Genomic DNA, 20,343 nt, shown 5'->3' with positions numbered 1-20,343 from the left:
AAAGTACTTTTTCTAACCAGCTCAATGTAACGTTGTTGTTTTGGCCCTCGTATTATTGGCCCCTCTGTTTGAGTGCACTAGCAACACCAAACAAGCATTGTTGTAACTGCTCTGTCCACTGAGAGTTGAATCATCTTTTATCTAGCATGGTTGTGATAAGAACGGCACGGTTAGCTTCTGTTGATGGTGCCAGGTAGAGGAATAGATCAATAACCTGTTGCCTCTCCCCCCTTCTCTCCTCTCTCCTCCCCCTTTCTCTCCTCTCTCTCCCCCCTCTCTCTCTTTCTCTCTCTCTCCCCATTCTCTCCTCTCTCTCCCCCTTTCTCTCCTCTCTCTCCCCCTTTCTCTCCTCTCTCTCCCCCTTTCTCTCCTCTCTCTCCCCCTTTCTCTCCTCTCTCTCCCCCCTTCTCTCCTCTCTCTCCCCCCTTCTCTCCTCTCTCTCCCCCCTTCTCTCCTCTCTCTCCCCCCTCTCTCCTCTCTCTCCCCCTTCTCTCCTCTCTCTCCCCTTCTCTCCTCTCTCTCCCCCTTTCTCTCCTCTCTCCCCCTTTCTCTCCTCTCTCCCCCCCTTCTCTCCTCTCTCTCCTCTCTCTCCCCCTTCTCTCCTCTCTCTCCCCCTTCTCTCCTCTCTCTCCCCCTTCTCTCCTCTCTCTCCCCCTTCTCTCCTCTCTCTCCCCTTCTCTCCTCTCTCTCTCTCTCCTCCTCCTCCTCCTCTCTCTCCCCCCTCCCCTCCTCTCTCCCCCCTTCTCTCCTCTCTCTCCCCCCCTCCTCTCTCTCTCTCCCCCCTCCTCCTCTCTCTCCCCCCTTCTCTCCTCTCTCTCCCCCCTTCTCTCCTCTCTCTCCCCCCTTCTCTCCTCTCTCTCCCCCCTTCTCTCCTCTCTCTCCCCCTTCTCTCCTCTCTCTCACCCTTTCTCTCCTCTCTCTCCTCCCCTTTCTCTCCTCTCTCTCCCCCCTTCTCCCTCTCTCATCTCTCCCCCCTTCTCTCCTCTCTCTCCCCCCTTCTCTCCTCTCTCTCCCCCCTTCTCTCCTCTCTCTCCCCCTTCTCTCCTCTCTCTCCCCCTTCTCTCCTCTCTCTCTCCCCCTTCTCTCCTCTCTCTCCCCCTTCTCTCCTCTCTCTCCCCCTTTCTCTCCTCTCCTCCCTTCTCTCCTCTCTCCCCCTTCTCTCTCTCTCTCTCCCCCCTTCTCTCCTCTCTCTCCCCCTTCTCTCCTCTCTCTCCCCCCTTCCTCTCCTCTCTCTCCCCCCTTCTCTCCTCTCTCTCCCCCTTCTCTCCTCTCTCTCCCCCTTCTCCTCCTCTTCTCCCTCCCCCTTCTCTCCTCTCTCCTCTCCTCCTCCTCTCCCCCCCCTCCTCTCTCTCCTCCTCCCCTCCTCTCTCCGGTCTCCTCCTCCCCTCCTCTCTCTCCTCCTCCCCTCCTCTCTCTCCTCCTCCCTCCTCCTCTCTCTCCCCCCTTCTCTCCTCTCTCTCCCCCCTTCTCTCCTCTCTCTCCCCCCTTCTCTCCTCTCTCTCCCCCCTTCTCTCCCCCTTCTCCTCCTCTCTCTCCCCCCTTCTCTCCTCTCTCTCCCCCTTCTCTCCTCTCTCTCCCCCCTTCTCTCTCTCTCTCTCTCCCCCTTCTCTCCTCTCTCTCCCCCTTCTCTCCTCTCTCTCCCCCTTCTCTCCTCTCTCTCCTCCTCCCCTCCTCTCTCTCCTCCTCCCCTCCCCTCCTCTCTCTCTCCTCCCCTCCTCTCTCTCCCCCCTCCTCCCCTCCTCTCTCTCCCCCCCTTCCTCTCCTCTCTCCCCCCTTCTCCCTCTCTCTCCCCCTTCTCTCCTCTCTCTCCCCCTTCTCTCCTCTCTCTCCCCCTTCTCTCCTCTCTCCCCCTTCTCTCCTCTCTCTCCCCCTTCTCTCCTCTCTCTCCCCCTTCTCTCCTCTCTCTCTCCCCCTCCTCCCCTCCTCTCTCTCCTCCTCCCCTCCTCTCTCTCCCCCCTCCTCCTCCCTCCTCTCTCTCCCCCCTCCTCTCCTCTCTCTCCCCCCTCCTCTCTCTCCCCCCTTCTCTCCTCTCTCTCCCCCCTTCTCTCCTCTCTCTCCCCCCTTCTCTCCTCTCTCCCCCCTTCTTCCTCTCTCCCCCCTTCTCTCCTCTCTCTCCCCCCCTTCTCTCCTCTCTCTCCCCCCCTTCTCTCCTCTCTCTCCCCCCTTCCTCTCTCTCCCCCCCCTTTCTCTCCTCTCTCTCCCCCCCTTTCTCTCCTCTCTCTCCCCCCCTTTCTCTCCTCTCTCTCCCCCCCTTTCTCTCCTCTCTCCTCCTTCCAGCTTGCTGCAATCAAACTGTCTCGTTATGGAGAGGACCTGCTGTTCTATCTGTACTACATGAACGGAGGAGACCTCCTCCAGCTGCTGGCTGCAGTAGAGCTGTACGTATACAGACAGACACACTGTGTGAAGGATGCTCCTCAGCTGGGCTAGCTAGTGTCTGCTATGGTAACAGGCTTGGTGAGGTGTTTGTTTTACTCACCTTTTCTTGTCAACAAGCGCCCTCCTCTGGGTTTTAGTGGTACTGACATGTAACATGAAGCAGAAAATACCTCTGTAGTCAGTCCCCTTCTGCCACCTCTGTAGTCAGTCCCCTTCTGCCACCTCTATGTAGTCAGTCCCCTTCTGCCACCTCTGTAGTCAGTCCCCTTCTGCCACCTCTGTAGTCAGGCCCCTTCTGCCACCTCTGTAGTCAGGCCCCTTCTGCCACCTCTATGTAGTCAGGCCCCTTCTGCCACCTCTGTAGTCAGTCCCCCTTCTGCCACCTCTATGTAGTCAGGTCCCCCTTCTGCCACCTCTATGTAGTCAGGTCCCCCTTCTGCCACCTCTATGTAGTCAGGTCCCCCTTCTGCCACCTCTATGTAGTCAGGTCCCCCTTCTGCCACCTCTATGTAGTCAGTCCCCTTCTGCCACCTCTATGTAGTCAGGTCCCCCTTCTGCCACCTCTATGTAGTCAGGTCCCCCTTCTGCCACCTCTATGTAGTCAGTCCCCTTCTGCCACCTCTATGTAGTCAGGTCCCCCTTCTGCCACCTCTATGTAGTCAGGTCCCCCTTCTGCCACCTCTATGTAGTCAGGTCCCCCTTCTGCCACCTCTATGTAGTCAGGTCCCCCTTCTGTCACCTCTATGTAGTCAGGTCCCCCTTCTGCCACCTCTATGTAGTCAGGTCCCCCTTCTGCCACCTCTATGTAGTCAGGCCCCTTCTGCCACCTCTGTAGTCAGTCCCCTTCTGCCACCTCTATGTAGTCAGGTCCCCCTTCTGCCACCTCTATGTAGTCAGGCCCCTTCTGCCACCTCTATGTAGTCAGGTCCCCCTTCTGCCACCTCTATGTAGTCAGGTCCCCCTTCTGCCACCTCTATGTAGTCAGGTCCCCCTTCTGCCACCTCTATGTAGTCAGTCCCCTTCTGCCACCTCTATGTAGTCAGGTCCCCCTTCTGCCACCTCTATGTAGTCAGGTCCCCCTTCTGCCACCTCTATGTAGTCAGTCCCCTTCTGCCACCTCTATGTAGTCAGTCCCCTTCTGCCACCTCTATGTAGTCAGGCCCCTTCTGCCACCTCTGTAGTCAGGCCCCTTCTGCCACCTCTATGTAGTCAGTCCCCTTCTGCCACCTCTATGTAGTCAGGTCCACCTTCTGCCACCTCTATGTAGTCAGGCCCCCCTTCTGCCACCTCTATGTAGTCAGGTCCCCCTTCTGCCACCTCTATGTAGTCAGGTCCCCCTTCTGCCACCTCTATGTAGTCAGGTCCCCCTTCTGCCACCTCTATGTAGTCAGGTCCCCCTTCTGCCACCTCTATGTAGTCAGGTCCCCCTTCTGCCACCTCTATGTAGTCAGGTCCCCCTTCTGCCACCTCTATGTAGTCAGGTCCCCCTTCTGCCACCTCTATGTAGTCAGGTCCCCCTTCTGCCACCTCTATGTAGTCAGGTCCCCCTTCTGCCACCTCTATGTAGTCAGGTCCCCCTTCTGCCACCTCTATGTAGTCAGGTCCCCCCTTCTGCCACCTCTATGTAGTCAGTCCCCTTCTGCCACCTCTATGTAGTCAGGTCCCCTTCTGCCACCTCTATGTAGTCAGGTCCCCCTTCTGCCACCTCTATGTAGTCAGTCCCCCTTCTGCCACCTCTATGTAGTCAGGTCCCCCTTCTGCCACCTCTATGTAGTACAGGTCCCCCTTCTGCCACCTCTATGTAGTCAGGTCCCCCTTCTGCCACCTCTATGTAGTCAGGTCCCCCTTCTGCCACCTCTATGTAGTCAGGTCCCCCTTCTGCCACCTCTATGTAGTCAGGTCCCCCTTCTGCCACCTCTATGTAGTCAGGTCCCCCTTCTGCCACCTCTATGTAGTCAGGTCCCCCTTCTGCCACCTCTATGTAGTCAGGTCCCCCTTCTGCCACCTCTATGTAGTCAGGTCCCCCTTCTGCCACCTCTATGTAGTCAGGTCCCCCTTCTGCCACCTCTATGTAGTCAGGTCCCCCTTCTGCCACCTCTATGTAGTCAGGTCCCCCTTCTGCCACCTCTATGTAGTCAGGCCCCTTCTGCCACCTCTGTAGTCAGGCCCCTTCTGCCACCTCTATGTAGTCAGTCCCCTTCTGCCACCTCTATGTAGTCAGTCCCCTTCTGCCACCTCTATGTAGTCAGGTCCCCCTTCTGCCACCTCTATGTAGTCAGGTCCCCCTTCTGCCACCTCTATGTAGTCAGGTCCCCCTTCTGCCACCTCTATGTAGTCAGGTCCCCCTTCTGCCACCTCTATGTAGTCAGGTCCCCCTTCTGCCACCTCTATGTAGTCAGTCCCCTTCTGCCACCTCTATGTAGTCAGGTCCCCCTTCTGCCACCTCTATGTAGTCAGTCCCCTTCTGCCACCTCTATGTAGTCAGTCCCCTTCTGCCACCTCTATGTAGTCAGGTCCCCCTTCTGCCACCTCTATGTAGTCAGGCCCCCCTTCTGCCACCTCTATGTAGTCAGTCCCCTTCTGCCACCTCTATGTAGTCAGGCCCCCCTTCTGCCACCTCTGTGTAGTCAGGTCCACCTTCTGCCACCTCTATGTAGTCAGGTCCACCTTCTGCCACCTCTATGTAGTCAGGTCCCCCTTCTGCCACCTCTATGTAGTCAGGCCCCCCTTCTGCCACCTCTATGTAGTCAGGTCCCCCCTTCTGCCACCTCTATGTAGTCAGGTCCCCCTTCTGCCACCTCTATGTAGTCAGGCCCCCCTTCTGCCACCTCTATGTAGTCAGGCCCCCCTTCTGCCACCTCTATGTAGTCAGGTCCCCCTTCTGCCACCTCTATGTAGTCAGGTCCCCCTTCTGCCACCTCTATGTAGTCAGGTCCCCCTTCTGCCACCTCTATGTAGTCAGGCCCCCCTTCTGCCACCTCCACTTCTACTTAATGTAGTTTGTCCTTCAAGTCTTATAAGCAAATGTTACTACCCTATACAATGCTGTGCACTAACATTTGACCCTTGACCTGTATGACCTGTGACCTGTAACCTCAGCTTCAACCGGGACTGGCGGTACCACAAGGAGGAGCGGGTGTGGATCACGCGGGCGCCGGGCATGGAGCCCACTCTGAAGACCAACGCCTATGAGAGAGGCACCTACTACTTCTTTGATTGTCTTAACTGGAGGAAAGTAGCCAAGGTGAAGAACAAAGGCTTGAGGACTGTTACCGTAGTTACAATGCGTTCAGAAAGTATTCAGACCTTGACTTTTTCCACATTTTCTTTGTTACAGCCTTATTATAAAATTGATTAAATTGTTTTTTTTTTACACACTCAACCCCATAATGAAAAGCAAAAACAGTTTTTTAGAAATTTTTGCAAATGTATAATAAAAAAAAAAAACTGAAATATAACATTTATATAAGTATTCAGACCCTTTACTCAGTACTTTGTTGAAGCACCTTTGGCAGCGACTACAGGCGTGAGTTTTCATGGGTAAGTTTGGCACACCTGTATTTGAGGAGTTTCTCCCATTCTTCTGGGGTTCTTGGTCACCTCCCTGACCAAGGCCCTTCTCCCCTGATTGCTCAGTTTTTCCTGGCAGACGGCTCTAGGAGGAGTCTAGGTGGTTACAGACTTCTTCCATTTAACAATGATGGAGTCTACTGTATTCTTAGGGACCTTCAATGCTGCAGACGTTTCCTGGTACCCTTCCCCAGATCTGTGCCTCGACACAATCCTGTCTTGGAGCTCTACATGCAATTCCTTAGATCTCATGGCTTGGTTTTTGCTCTGACATGCACTGTCTACTGTGGGACCTTTATATAGACCGGTGTTTGCCTTTCCAAATCATGTCCAAGTTGCAGAAATATCTCAAGGGTGATCAATGGAAATAGGATGCACTGGAGTTCAATTTCAAGTCTCATGGCAAAGGGTCTGAATACTAATGTAAATAAGGTATTTCAGTCTTTTTATCTTTAATACATTTGAACAAAAAAATTAACCTGTTTTTGCTTTGTCATTATGGGGTATTGTGATGTCATTATGGTGTATTGTGATGTCTTTATGTGGTATTGTGATGTCTTTATGTGGTATTGTGATGTCTTTATGGTGTATTGTGATGTCTTTATGGTGTATTGTGATGTCTTTATGGTGTATTGTGATGTCTTTATGTGGTATTGTGATGTCTTTATGGGGTATTGTGATGTCTTTATGGGTATTGTGATGTCTTTATGGGTATTGTGATGTCTTTATGGGGTATTGTGATGTCTTTATGGGGTATTGTGATGTCTTTATGGGGTATTGTGATGTCTTTATGGGGTATTGTGATGTCTTTATGGGGTATTGTGATGTCTTTATGGGGTATTGTGATATCTTTATGGGGTATTGTGATGTCTTTATGGGGTATTGTGGTGTCTTTATGGGGTATTGTGATGTCTTTATGGGGTATTGTGATGTCTTTATGGGGTATTGTGATGTCCTTATGGGGTATTGTGATGTCTTTATGGGGTATTGTGATGTCTTTATGGGGTATTGTGATGTCCTTATGGGGTATTGTGATGTCATTATGGGGTATTGTGATGTCTTTATGGGGTATTGTGATGTCCTTATGGGGTATTGTGATGTCTTTATGGGGTATTGTGATGTCTTTATGGGGTATTGTGATGTCTTTATGGGGTATTGTGATGTCCTTATGGGGTATTGTGATGTCTTTATGGGGTATTGTGATGTCCTTATGGGGTATTGTGATGTCTTTATGGGGTATTGTGATGTCTTATGGGGTATTGTGATGTCATTATGGGGTATTGTGATGTCTTTATGGGGTATTGTGATGTCTTTATGGGGTATTGTGATGTCTTTATGGGGTATTGTGATGTCTTTATGGGGTATTGTGATGTCTTTATGGGGTATTGTGATGTCTTTATGGGGTATTGTGATGTCTTTATGGGGTATTGTGATGTCTTTATGGGGTATTGTGATGTCATTATGGGGTATTGTGATGTCTTTATGGGGTATTGTGATGTCTTTATGGGGTATTGTGATGTCTTTATGGGGTATTGTGATGTCTTTATGGGGTATTGTGATGTCTTTATGGGGTATTGTGATGTCTTTATGGGGTATTGTGATTTCATTATGGGGTATTGTGTGTAGATTGATGAGAAAGAAAACAATGTAATCCATTTTAGAATAAGGCTGTAATGTAACAATGTGGAAAAAGGAAGGGGTCTGAATACTTTCTGAATGTGTTGTAGTTACAACTAGAAATCAGAAATACTGTTTTTTGGGGTTTCAAGGCAAGCTAACAACGGCTTTTCCAATTGCAAAAGTGTATGTGGTTTGGTATTTGAATAGATGTGCTTTGCCATGCAATTGTGGACATGTGTGTTTCCAACATGGACCCTTGACATCTGGGATCATTCACTCCCAGAGGATCTGTAAACCTGCTGATTCCCCCCATAGAAAGCTTCTAGTATTGTTCTATCATATGTACAATTTTCTCCACAGGAGAAGCTGTTCTGTATTTAGAATGCTGCTTCAGCTGAACACTGCCCTGATCCACTGCTTCTGCTGAACACTGCCCTTATCCACTGCTTCTGCTGAACACTGCCCTGATCCACTGCTTCTGCTGAACACTGCCCTGATCCACTGCTTCTGCTGAACACTGCCCTTATCCACTGCTTCTGCTGAACACTGCCCTGATCCACTGCTTCTGCTGAACACTGCCCTTATCCACTGCTTCTGCTGAACACTGCCCTTATCCACTGCTTCTGCTGAACACTGCCCTGATCCACTGCTTCTGCTGAACACTGCCCTTATCCACTGCTTCTGCTGAACACTGCCCTGATCCACTGCTTCTGCTGAACACTGCCCTGATCCACTGCTTCTGCTGAACACTGCCCTGATCCACTGCTTCTGCTGAACACTGCCCTGATCCACTGCTTCTGCTGAACACTGCCCTGATCCACTGCTTCTGCTGAACACTGCCCTGATCCACTGCTTCTGCTGAACACTGCCCTGATCCACTGCTTCTGCTGAACACTGCCCTTATCCACTGCTTCTGCTGAACACTGCCCTTATCCACTGCTTCTGCTGAACACTGCCCTTATCCACTGCTTCTGCTGAACACTGCCCTTATCCACTGCTTCTGCTGAACACTGCCCTTATCCACTGCTTCTGCTGAACACTGCCCTTATCCACTGCTTCTGCTGAACACTGCCCTGATCCACTGCTTCTGCTGAACACTGCCCTGATCCACTGCTTCTGCTGAACACTGCCCTGATCCACTGCTGTCCCTAAAATCCTTGTTTCTCCCCTCCCTCTCTTTTCTAGGAGTTTCATCTGGAATACGAGAAGCTTGAAGAAAGACCCCACGTGCCATCCACCTTCAACTACAACCCAGCTCAGCAAGCCTTCTGAGAGACTTCCTTCCCCTCGTACTCAGTCCACCATGGGATCCTAGACCTGGTTACTCACAGCAGACAGACGGACAGACCTACAGACAGACGATGCCGGTGTGGCTGGCTCAGGCATCCTGCTTTTTATTCCTCGACGATCGACCATCTGGCAAATTGACTTTAGGCCAAATGGAGGGAAACCCGGCGACCATTTTGGCTCCGAGCAGGTCCTTCTTCCCCCGAACTGAATGATGTGCCGCCCAATCAGACGCTGGTTTCTCTTTTTTAATCATTTTTTTTTCTTTTCCCTCTTTTTCCTGACCTTTTCCCTTTGTTTTGGTTGGTTGTCATTTTGAAAACATTCACAACTTTTTGTTTACACCTCATTCATTAGACCTCCCCATTGGTCACGAAGCACCATGACATCATAATACACACACACACCCTCTGACAGTGACAGAACAAGGTTGATCTGTCATTATCCATCAGAAGTGTTCAGAGAACACAGTGACATGCAGATAATACCTCAACATGATGTTACTCCAGCAGAGTGGAAACCCCACTGACAGACTGACAGACAAGAGGCCAGGAGAAAATGCAATGTTCATATTGTAGCTCTATTTCGTAATAAAAGAACACAAAAGATGTTTGTGGATTTGTTAATATGTGAAGACGAGACCCATAATAGTTCAGTTTGGACATATCATTAACTCTCAAACACACTTTTTTTCTTCTGTTTATTCCCTCATTCGCTCCCTGTCCACCCACCATTTCTCTGCCCCTTTTCTGCCTACAAGAATTATCCACCAATCAGTGACAGACAACCTCCAGCTGTCCATATTCACTGAGCCTCATCCTCCTTCCAGGGATGAACAGGAGAAGAAGAAACAACTGAAGTCTTTGTTACCATTTTGTAATAAAAGTACAAAATGTTTTTCCATTTTTTGGGAGGGGGGGGCTTACAGGCATCACAGATGAATAAAGATATGTATGTTTGATGTGTATATATTATATATATATGACATCTATTTTGGAGAAGATGAAAAAGTAAATAAAAACAGACTGTCGGCCGGCTGTACCTCGTTTTTAGGAGGTGAGCTTGGAGCGGCGCGATACTGTACGACGTGGATAAAACAGGACTGTTCTGGGGACCATGCCTGTCAACAATAACAATACATAACCTGGATTAAAACCCTACTGGAGCCGGTGGATAGAGGACCACAATAACTGGTCAGGACAGGGGACCATGCCTCACGCCCTGAACACTTTCAATTAAACAACCAAGAACAACCATTACAAACAATCAAGGGCCAGATACATTCTCAGTGAGCCAATAAGAACACCCGTACCCATGTGATGCTAGTTTTGGAGGGATGCGATTGGAGAAAGATGAGGACTGAAGCACTTCACTTTGGCTGTTTTCAACAGCAGCATTTCATAGGAAAAGAAAAACCCAATAAAAATATAATATGATGAAAAAACAGTATTGTATTTTCTGATCACGTTCTGGAAAAAAGCTGCTTCTCTTTAATAAAGTAGAAAGGCTTTCTCCTGTAGGCTGCGGTGGGGGTTTGATTTCCCCTGCACTGTGTGTCTGGTGTGTCTGCCTCTGTGTGTGTCTGTCTGTCTGGCGCTGTGTGAGTCTGTCTGTGTGTGGCACTGTGTGAGTCTGTCTGTCTGGCGCTGTGTGAGTCTGGCACTGTGTGAGTCTGTCTGTGTGTGGCACTGTGTGAGTCTGTCTGTCTGGCGCTGTGTGAGTCTGGCACTGTGTGAGTCTGTCTGTCTGGCGCTGTGTGAGTCTGTCTGTGTGTGGCACTGTGTGAGTCTGTCTGTCTGGCGCTGTGTGAGTCTGGCACTGTGTGAGTCTGTCTGGCACTGTGTGAGTCTGTCTGTCTGGCGCTGTGTGAGTCTGGCACTGTGTGAGTCTGTCTGTCTGGCGCTGTGTGAGTCTGTCTGTGTGTGGCACTGTGTGAGTCTGTCTGTCTGGCACTGTGTGAGTCTGTCTGTCTGGCGCTGTGTGAGTCTGTCTGGCGCTGTGTGAGTCTCTGTCTGTCTGTCTGGCGCTGTGTGAGTCTGTCTGTCTGTCTGGCGCTGTGTGAGTCTGTGTCTGTCTGGTGCTCTGTGAGTCTGTCTGTCTGGCGCTGTGTGAGTCTCTGTCTGGCGCTGTGTGTGTGTGAGTCTGTCAGTCTGGCTCTGTGTGAGTTTATGGTCTCAATTGAATTATCAGAAATATTCTTTGATTTCTTCTTTTGATTCTCTGCATCTTTTTCACATACTAACTCAGTACATGTGGCTTACCCATCCATGCGAGTAGTAATGATGTGATAATTGCTCACACATGGCTGGCCTTTATGACAATGTATAGATCCACTGCATGAAACCAACCACTAAAGGGAAACCTTGTGAAGAGATGTGTTAATGAAGTATTATTAGTTGTATGTGGCGCCACCTTGTGGTCAGCATATGATTTAGCGGCAGGAAAATCACACCTTTCCTTAGTGCAGTAAAGTAGCAAAACTCTGTCAGGTTTTTCCAGAAATCCTGGTTGGAGGATTCTGGAATCTTCCAACCTGGATATCTAGAAAACCTGGAAATGTTGGGAAAGTTGACAGAATTTAGAAACTCTACTCACCAGTCAATATATGGTATACTCTCAGAATCAATACAGCTGGTTAATACTCACCAGTCAATATATATGGTATACTCTCAGAATCAATACAGCTGGTTAATACTCACCAGTCAATATATGGTATACTCTCAGAATCAATACAGCTGGTTAATACTCACCAGTCAATATATGGTATACTCTCAGAATCAATACAGCTGGTTAATACTCACCAGTCAACATATGGTATACTGTCAGAATCAACACAGCTGGTTAATACTCACCAGTCAACATATGGTATACTCTCAGAATCAATACAGCTGGTTAATACTCACCAGTCAATATATGGTATACTCTCAGAATCAACACAGCTGGTTAATACTCACCAGTCAACATATGGTATACTCTCAATCAATCAATCAACACAGCTGGTTAATACTCACCAGTCAATATATGGTATACTCTCAGAATCAACACAGCTGGTTAATACTCACCAGTCAATATATGGTATACTCTCAGAATCAACACAGCTGGTTAATACTCACCAGTCAATATATGGTATACTCTCAGAATCAACACAGCTGGTTAATACTCACCAGTCAACATATGGTATACTCTCAATCAATCAATCAACACAGCTGGTTAATACTCACCTGTCAATATATGGTATATTCTCAGAATCAACACAGCTGGTTAATACTCACCAGTCAATATATGGTATACTCTCAGAATCAATACAGCTGGTTAATACTCACCAGTCAATATATGGTATACTCTCAGAATCAACACAGCTGGTTAATACTCACCAGTCAATATATGGTATACTCTCAGAATCAACACAGCTGGTTAATACTCACCAGTCAATATATGGTATACTCTCAATCAACACAGCTGGTTAATACTCACCAGTCAATATATGGTATACTCTCAGAATCAATACAGCTGGTTAATACTCACCAGTCAATATATGGTATACTCTCAGAATCAACACAGCTGGTTAATACTCACCAGTCAATATATGGTATACTCTCAGAATCAACACAGCTGGTTAATACTCATCAGTCAATATATGGTATACTCTCAATCAACACAGCTGGTTAATACTCACCAGTCAATATATGGTATACTGTCAGAATCAACACAGCTGGTTAATACTCACCAGTCAATATATGGTATACTCTCAGAATCAACACAGCTGGTTAATACTCACCAGTCAATATATGGTATACTGTCAGAATCAACACAGCTGGTTAATACTCACCAGTCAATATATGGTATACTCTCAGAATCAACACAGCTGGTTAATACTCACCAGTCAATATATGGTATACTATCAGAATCAACACAGCTGGTTAATACTCACCAGTCAATATATGGTATACTCTCAGAATCAACACAGCTGGGGTCCGAGGACACAACCTAACCTGAGGAAATGAACTTCTGTAACAGTATGGAAGCTGCAAAGAATTCTACCAATACCAAAAAAAATACAAACTAATTAAAGCCAAGGAGACGATCTCTTGGGTTCATGGAGCAAAACCCACTCCTTTCCAAAAGGTAAATCACCTGGAAATGCAGTCAGGCCGAGTTCAAACTAAATGGTTTGTAATCGTTGGATTTTACAGAGAGCAAAGACCATAAACATTCTCCAGAACCTTGTATGTCAAGGTTTGAGTTGTAGCCTTTCATACCAGAGCCAAGGTGAGCCCCATAAAAAGACTAAAAAGCCTTTAATAAAAGTAGTCAAGATAAAATATTAAAAGCAGTAAACATATACCAGATGGTGTGATACTAAACCTGTCTCCATCTCTTAAACTGTGACAGTATGAGGATGTGATGAAACCCCGCGCTGTTTCCTGGGTTTTACTCTTTTATGTCCAACAATGACATTAGTTTTGTTTTGCTCACTAAACTTAAGAGGCCAAATAAAATCCCCCGCGGGCCCAGTTGGACCAGTTGGGGAACCCTGCTCTAGGAACACAGCAGCAGGAGAACCACCCCGCGGGCCCAGTTGGGGAACCCTGCTCTAGGGACACAGCAGCAGGAGAACCACCCCGCGGGCCCAGTTGGGGAACCCTGCTCTAGGGACACAGCAGCAGGAGAACCACCCCGCGGGCCCAGTTGGACCAGTTGGGGAACCCTGCTCTAGGAACACAGCAGCAGGAGAACCACCCCGCGGGCCCAGTTGGGGAACCCTGCTCTAGGGACACAGCAGCAGGAGAACCACCCCGCGGGCCCAGTTGGGGAACCCTGCTCTAGGGACACAGCAGCAGGAGAACCACCCCGCGGGCCCAGTTGGACCAGTTGGGGAACCCTGCTCTAGGAACACAGCAGCAGGAGAAGAGGACAGGTCTCAGCCAGCCCCTCAAAGATGTGGCTAATTAAGGACAAATTAAGGCTCAACTGCCTTTAATTTACTGTCCTTCTTTCTCTCCTTCCCCTTTCCTCTCCTTCTCTTCTTCCTCAACCACTAACCCTCTATTTTCCTCTTCACCATCAATGTATTCCCCTCTAGATAAGTGAGTGTCAAATATACATATAGATATCCTAAAATATATATATATCTTAAAATATACATACTGTAGATGGTAAAACGTGTCGGTAATGCAGTCTGTACTGACAGCAGATCTTCTTTATGTATGCATGAGTCCTAAAATGAAGAAAATTAGTCATTCTGTCAGAGCAGCAGAACAGCAGCCAGCACAGCAGAAAAGTACAGGATTTCCCAAGAGGAGAGTTGATTTCTGTCTGAGCAGTCTCACAGCCCTGACTGTCTGCCTTCCTCTCGGTCTTTGACAACCTAGGGTGCATGCTGGGATATGGGACAGCCTCCAGAGTGCTGAGCATGCATGGCAGCTGGACAGGCCCTTAGTGATGTTCTGTCCGAGTCCTGCATGTGAATGGGTTGTGAGGGGGGGTATGGGGAGAGACTAGGTGAGAGGGGGGGGTATGGGGAGGGACTAGGTGAGAGGGGGTTGTGAGGGGGGGGTATAGGGAGAGACTAGGTGAGAGGGGGTTGTGAGGGGGGGGTATGGGGAGGGACTAGGTGAGAGGGGGATGTGAGGGGGGGGTATGGGGAGAGACTAGGTGAGAGGGGGTTGTGAGGGGGGGTATGGGGAGGGACTAGGTGAGAGGGGGTGGTATGGGGAGAGACTAGGTGAGAGGGGGTTGTGAGGGGGGGTATGGGGAGGGACTAGGTGAGAGGGGGTTGTGAGGGGGGGTATGGGGAGAGACTAGGTGAGAGGGGGTTGTGAGGGGGTGGTATGGGGAGAGACTAGGTGAGAGGGGGTTGTGAGGGGGGTATGGGGAGAGACTAGGTGAGAGGGGGTTGTGAGGGGGGGTATGGGGAGAGACTAGGTGAGAGGGGGTTGTGAGGGGGTGGTATGGGGAGAGACTAGGTGAGAGGGGGTTGTGAGGGGGGGTATGGGGAGGGACTAGGTGAGAGGGGGTTGTGAGGGGGGGGTATGGGGAGGGACTAGGTGAGAGGGGGTTGTGAGGGGGGGTATGGGGAGGGACTAGGTGAGAGGGGGTGGTATGGGGAGAGACTAGGTGAGAGGGGGTTGTGAGGGGGGGTATGGGGAGAGACTAGGTGAGAGGGGGTTGTGAGGGGGGGTATGGGGAGAGACTAGGTGACAGGGGGATGTGAGGGGGGGTATGGGGAGAGACTAGGTGACAGGGGGATGTGAGGGGGGGTATGGGGAGAGACTAGGTGAGAGGGGGTTGTGAGGGGGTGGTATGGGGAGAGACTAGGTGAGAGGGGGATGTGAGGGGGTGGTATGGTGAGAGGGGGATGTGAGGGGGTGGTATGGGGAGAGACTAGGTGAGAGGGGGATGTGAGGGGGGGTATGGGGAGAGACTAGGTGAGAGGGGGGGGTGAGGGGGGGGTATGGGGAGAGACTAGGTGAGAGGGGGTTGTGAGGGGGGGGTATGGGGAGAGACTAGGTGAGAGGGGGTTGTGAGGGGGGGTATGGGGAGAGGGGGATGTGAGGGGGTGGTATGGGGAGAGACTAGGTGAGAGGGGGATGTAGGGTTACACTCCACTACTCTACAGTAGGGTTACACTCCACTACTCTACAGTAGGGTTACACTCCTCTATACTCTACAGTAGGGTTACACTCCTCTCTACAGTAGGGTTACACTCCTCTACACTCTACAGTAGGGTTACACTCCTCTATACTCTACAGTAGGGTTACACTCCTCTACACTCTACAGTAGGGTTACACTCCTCTATACTCTACAGTGGGGTAACACTCCTCTATACTCTACAGTAGGGTTACACTCCTCTATACTCTACAGTAGGGTTACACTCCTCTATACTCTACAGTAGGGTTACACTCCTCTCTACAGTAGGGTTACACTCCTCTCTACAGTAGGGTTACACTCCTCTATACTCTACCGTAGGGTTACACTCCTCTGTACTCTACAGTAGGGTTACACTCCTCTCTACAGTAGGATTACACTCCTCTATACTCTACAGTAGGGTTACACTCCTCTCTACAGTAGGGTTACACTCCTCTATACTCTACAGTAGGGTTACACTCCTCTCTACAGTAGGGTTACACTCCTCTATACTCTACAGTAGGGTTACACTCCTCTCTACAGTAGGGTTACACTCCTCTATACTCTACAGTAGGGTTACACTCCTCTCTACAGTAGGGTTACACTCCTCTCTACAGTAGGGTTACACTCCTCTCTACAGTAGGGTTACACTCCTCTCTACAGTAGGGTTACACTCCTCTATACTCTACAGCAGGGTTACACTCCTCTCTACAGTATTGTTACACTCCTCTATACTCTACAGTAGGGTTACACTCCTCTCTACAGTAGGGTTACACTCCTCTCTACAGTAGGGTTACACTCCTCTATACTCTACAGTAGGGTTACACTCCTCTCTACAGTAGGGTTACACTCCTCTCTACAGTAGGGTTACACTCCTCTATACTCTACAGTAGGGTTACACTCCTCTCTACAGTAGGGTTACACTCCTCTCTACAGTAGGGTTACACTCCTCTATACTCTACAGTAGGGTTACACTCCTCTCTACAGTAGGGTTACACTCCTCTATACTCTACAGTAGGGTTACACTCCTCTCTACAGTAGGGTTACACTCCTCTCTACAGTAGGGTTACACTTCTCTATACTCTACAGTAGGGTTACACTCCTCTCTACAGTAGGGTTACACTCCTCTCTACAGTAGGGTTACACTCCTCTCTACAGTAGGGTTACACTCCTCTATACTCTACAGTAGGGTTACACTTCTCTCTACAGTAGGGTTACACTCCTCTCTACAGTAGGGTTACACTCCTCTATACTCTACAGTAGGGTTACACTCCTCTCTACAGTAGGGTTACACTCCTCTCTACAGTAGGGTTACACTCCTCTCTACAGTAGGGTTACACTCCTCTATACTCTACAGTAGGGTTACACTTCTCTCTACAGTAGGGTTACACTCCTCTATACTCTACAGTAGGGTTACACTCCTCTCTACAGTAGGGTTACACTCCTCTCTACAGTAGGGTTACACTCCTCTCTACAGTTGGGTTACACTCCTCTCTACAGTAGGGTTACACTCCTCTCTACAGTAGGGTTACACTCCTCTCTACAGTACGGTTACACTCCTCTATACTCTACAGTAGGGTTACACTCCTCTCTACAGTAGGGTTACACTCCTCTATACTCTACAGTAGGGTTACACTCCTCTCTACAGTAGGGTTACACTCCTCTCTACAGTAGGGTTACACTCCTCTCTACAGTAGGGTTACACTCCTCTCTACAGTAGGGTTACACTCCTCTCTACAGTAGGGTTACACTCCTCTATACTCTACAGTAGGGTTACACTCCTCTCTACAGTAGGGTTACACTCCTCTCTACAGTAGGGTTACACTCCTCTCTACAGTAGGGTTACACTCCTCTATACTCTACAGTAGGGTTACACTCCTCTCTACAGTAGGGTTACACTCCTCTCTACAGTAGGGTTACACTCCTCTATACTCTACAGTAGGGTTACACTCCTCTCTACAGTAGGGTTACACTCCTCTATACTCTACAGTAGGGTTACACTCCTCTCTACAGTAGGGTTACACTCCTCTCTACAGTAGGGTTACACTACTCAGGCTTTTGACTTCCACAGTCCTGTTGGTTTTACATTTGTCCCCGACAGCGGTATGCGTTCCTGGAGGACAGATGCTGTGAACCCCCTGGTCTAGAGCCCACTAGTGTTTCTCTGCTCTACTCCCTTCTTCCTCATCCTGGGTTCAGACTACAGAAGGGATTTTTACCTCTATTAATATCCTGGCTTGGGAACTCTTCTGTTTCAGTTCAGTTTTTACATATTAGCCATTAGGAAAATCAAACTGGCAGTTTTTCCTCATTGCATCACCTGTTGCCAGGAAGAAGTGCAATCCTGTTGAACAGGGTGAGTGAATGAAACACAGCAGATAACCTTTGTATAGGGGAGAGTGGGGTATGTTGAGCCATGTTTTACATTCAGCATGTCAAGGGAAATATAGTATTGTTTCTAACAAAGATATCTACATATATTCCAGGATGTTCTATATCCCTGGAAATAATCTGAATTCATGTAAACATAACAGCTTTGAAAACATAGTCCAGATATGGGGTGAGTTGAGCATAAGTACAGGGTAAATTGAGCCACGTTGGGGTAAATTGGTGATGGTGTCCTGTGAGTGGGTGATGGTGTCCTGTGACAGTGGGTGATGGTGTCCTGTGACAGTGGGTGATGGTGTCCTGTGAGTGGATGATGGTGTCCTGTGAGTGGGTGATGGTGTCCTGTGAGTGGGTAATGGTGTCCTGTGAGTGGGTGATGGTGTCCTGTGAGTGGGTGATGGTGTCCTGTGAGTGAGTGATGGTGTCCTGTGAGTGGGTGATGGTGTCCTGTGAGTGGGTGATGGTGTCCTGTGAGTGAGTGATGGTGTCCTGTGAGTGGGTGATGGTGTCCTGTGAGTGGGTAATGGTGTACTGTGAGTGGGTGATGGTGTCCTGTGAGTGGGTGATGGTGTCCTGTGAGTGAGTGATGGTGTCCTGTGAGTGGGTGATGGTCTCCTGTGAGTGGGTGATGGTGTCCTGTGAGTGAGTGATGGTGTCCTGTGAGTGAGTGATGGTGTCCTGTGAGTGGGTGATGGTGTCCTGTGAGTGAGTGATGGTGTCCTGTGAGTGAGTGAAGGTGCTGGTAGGTCAAAGTTTAATTCATAGAATGGAGTGTGGTATAGTGTGCATCTTAAATCTATGCCTACATTCAGATAGATATCTCTCTGTTCAATATTACTTACCCCTCCATTTCTTAACCAGTTGTCTGGGACAGAGATGTTGTTTCCATGTGCCAATTCGTAGGAAAGTTCTCTGCATTACTAATATAAGCCCATGAAACTGGTCCACGAGATTCGTGATATGGTAATCAAGATCAGACTCCATGTCACCAGACAAGACCTTGTGTTCCTCTGTTACTCTATCATAGCCTTTCTTTATCAAGCTCAGACTACATGTCATCAGATAAGATAAAAATATATATATATATATTTTTTTACATTTATTTTATTTTATTTAACCATTGTTTAACTAGGCAAGTCAGTTAAGAACCAATTCTTATTTACAAGATGTTGTGTTCCTCTGTGACTCTATCATAGTGTCACGCTCTGACCTAGGGGGGTGTTCTAGTCAGTTTATTTCTATGTTGGTGAGTTGTATGGTTCCCAATTAGAGGCAGCTGGTAATCGTTGCCTCTAATTGGGGATCATATTTAGGTAGCCCTTTTCCCCACCTGTGTTTGTGGGATATTGTTTTGTGTATGTAGCACCACGGATGTCACGTTTCGTATTATGTTTGTTTATTGTTTTGGTAGTTTCACTGTATAGTAAAGTATGTGGAACTCAACTCACGCTGCACCTTGGTCCGCTCTGTACGACGATCGTGACAGAATATCACACCACAAAAGGACCAATCAGCGTGCCATGGAGGTTAAGGAGTTTTGGACCTGGGAGGAGATCATGAGTGGAAGCGAGACCCTTCCTTGGCGGGAGTCGCAGAGGACTCAGGAAGGACAGCAACAACACCGGGGACCGTGGCCACAAAAACCCCAAGATTTTTTTTTTGGGGGGGGGCACGAGGGGTGGTCGGCTGAGCAGCGGGGAGTGCTCGAGCCCGTCTGGGAGTCGATGGAGCAATGTGATGAGGGATACCGGAGAGAGCCAGAGACGGTGGGTGAGCTGTTGGAGGAGAGAGAAAGGAGAGAAATGTTATGTAGGTGTGTTCTGCACGGCATTCGACCTGAAGAGCCTGTCAGCAGTCTGGTGAGTCCTGTGCCAGTTCCCCGCACCCTCCCTGAAGTGCGTGTCACCAGTCCGGTGCCACCTGTGCCGGCTCCACACACCAGGCCTCCAGTGCGCCTCCCCAGTCCAGTTTGTCCTGTGCCAGCTCCCCGCACTCGTCCTGAAGTGCGTGTCACCAGTCCGGTGCCACCTGTGCCGGCTCCATGCACCAGGCCTCCAGTGCGCCTCCCCAGTCCGGTTCGTCCTGTGCCAGCTCCCCGCACTCGCCCTGAAGTGCGTGTCACCAGTCCGGTGCCACCTGTGCCGACTCCACGCATCAGGCCTCCAATGTGCCTCCCCAGTCCGGAGCGTCCCGTGCCGGCTCCATGCACTCGACCTGAGGAGCGTGTCATCAGTCCGGTGCAACCTGCACCGATGCCCAGTCCAGGCACGGTGTCCAGTCCCGCTCCAGGGCAGGAGCCTTCCTCTGCGCCGATGTCCAGTCCAGGCACGGCGTCCAGTCCAGGCATGGTGTCCTGTCCAGCTCCAAGGCCAGAGCCTTCCTCTGCGCCGATGTCCAGTCCAGGCACGGTGTCCAGTCCCGCTCCAGGGCAGGTGCCTTCCTCTGCAGCGATGTCCAGTCCAGGCACGGTGT

At 49.5% G+C, this 20,343-nt stretch overlaps 1 protein-coding gene across 2 annotated transcripts in view; it reads left to right on the top strand.

Annotated features, from left to right (window-relative positions):
* The window catches only part of LOC115189971 (CCR4-NOT transcription complex subunit 2), a 71,278-nt gene extending 60,978 nt beyond the window's left edge, over positions 1–10,300 (top strand). For both annotated transcript variants that reach the window (XM_029748496.1, XM_029748497.1), the window contains exons 13-15: positions 2,278–2,378; positions 5,479–5,623; positions 8,755–10,300. In XM_029748496.1, coding sequence (XP_029604356.1) covers positions 2,278–2,378; positions 5,479–5,623; positions 8,755–8,841 — 333 coding nt within the window. In that variant the 3' untranslated portion in view covers positions 8,842–10,300. The remainder of the gene's footprint in view (positions 1–2,277; positions 2,379–5,478; positions 5,624–8,754) is intronic.
* The last annotated feature ends 10,043 nt before the right edge of the window (positions 10,301–20,343 follow it).

This window comes from Salmo trutta, unplaced genomic scaffold, assembly GCF_901001165.1.
Source record: "Salmo trutta unplaced genomic scaffold, fSalTru1.1, whole genome shotgun sequence".
Lineage (NCBI taxonomy): Eukaryota > Metazoa > Chordata > Actinopteri > Salmoniformes > Salmonidae > Salmo > Salmo trutta.
The sequence above is the reverse complement of the archived record's forward strand: the minus strand, read 5'-3'. Positions and strand labels throughout refer to the sequence as shown.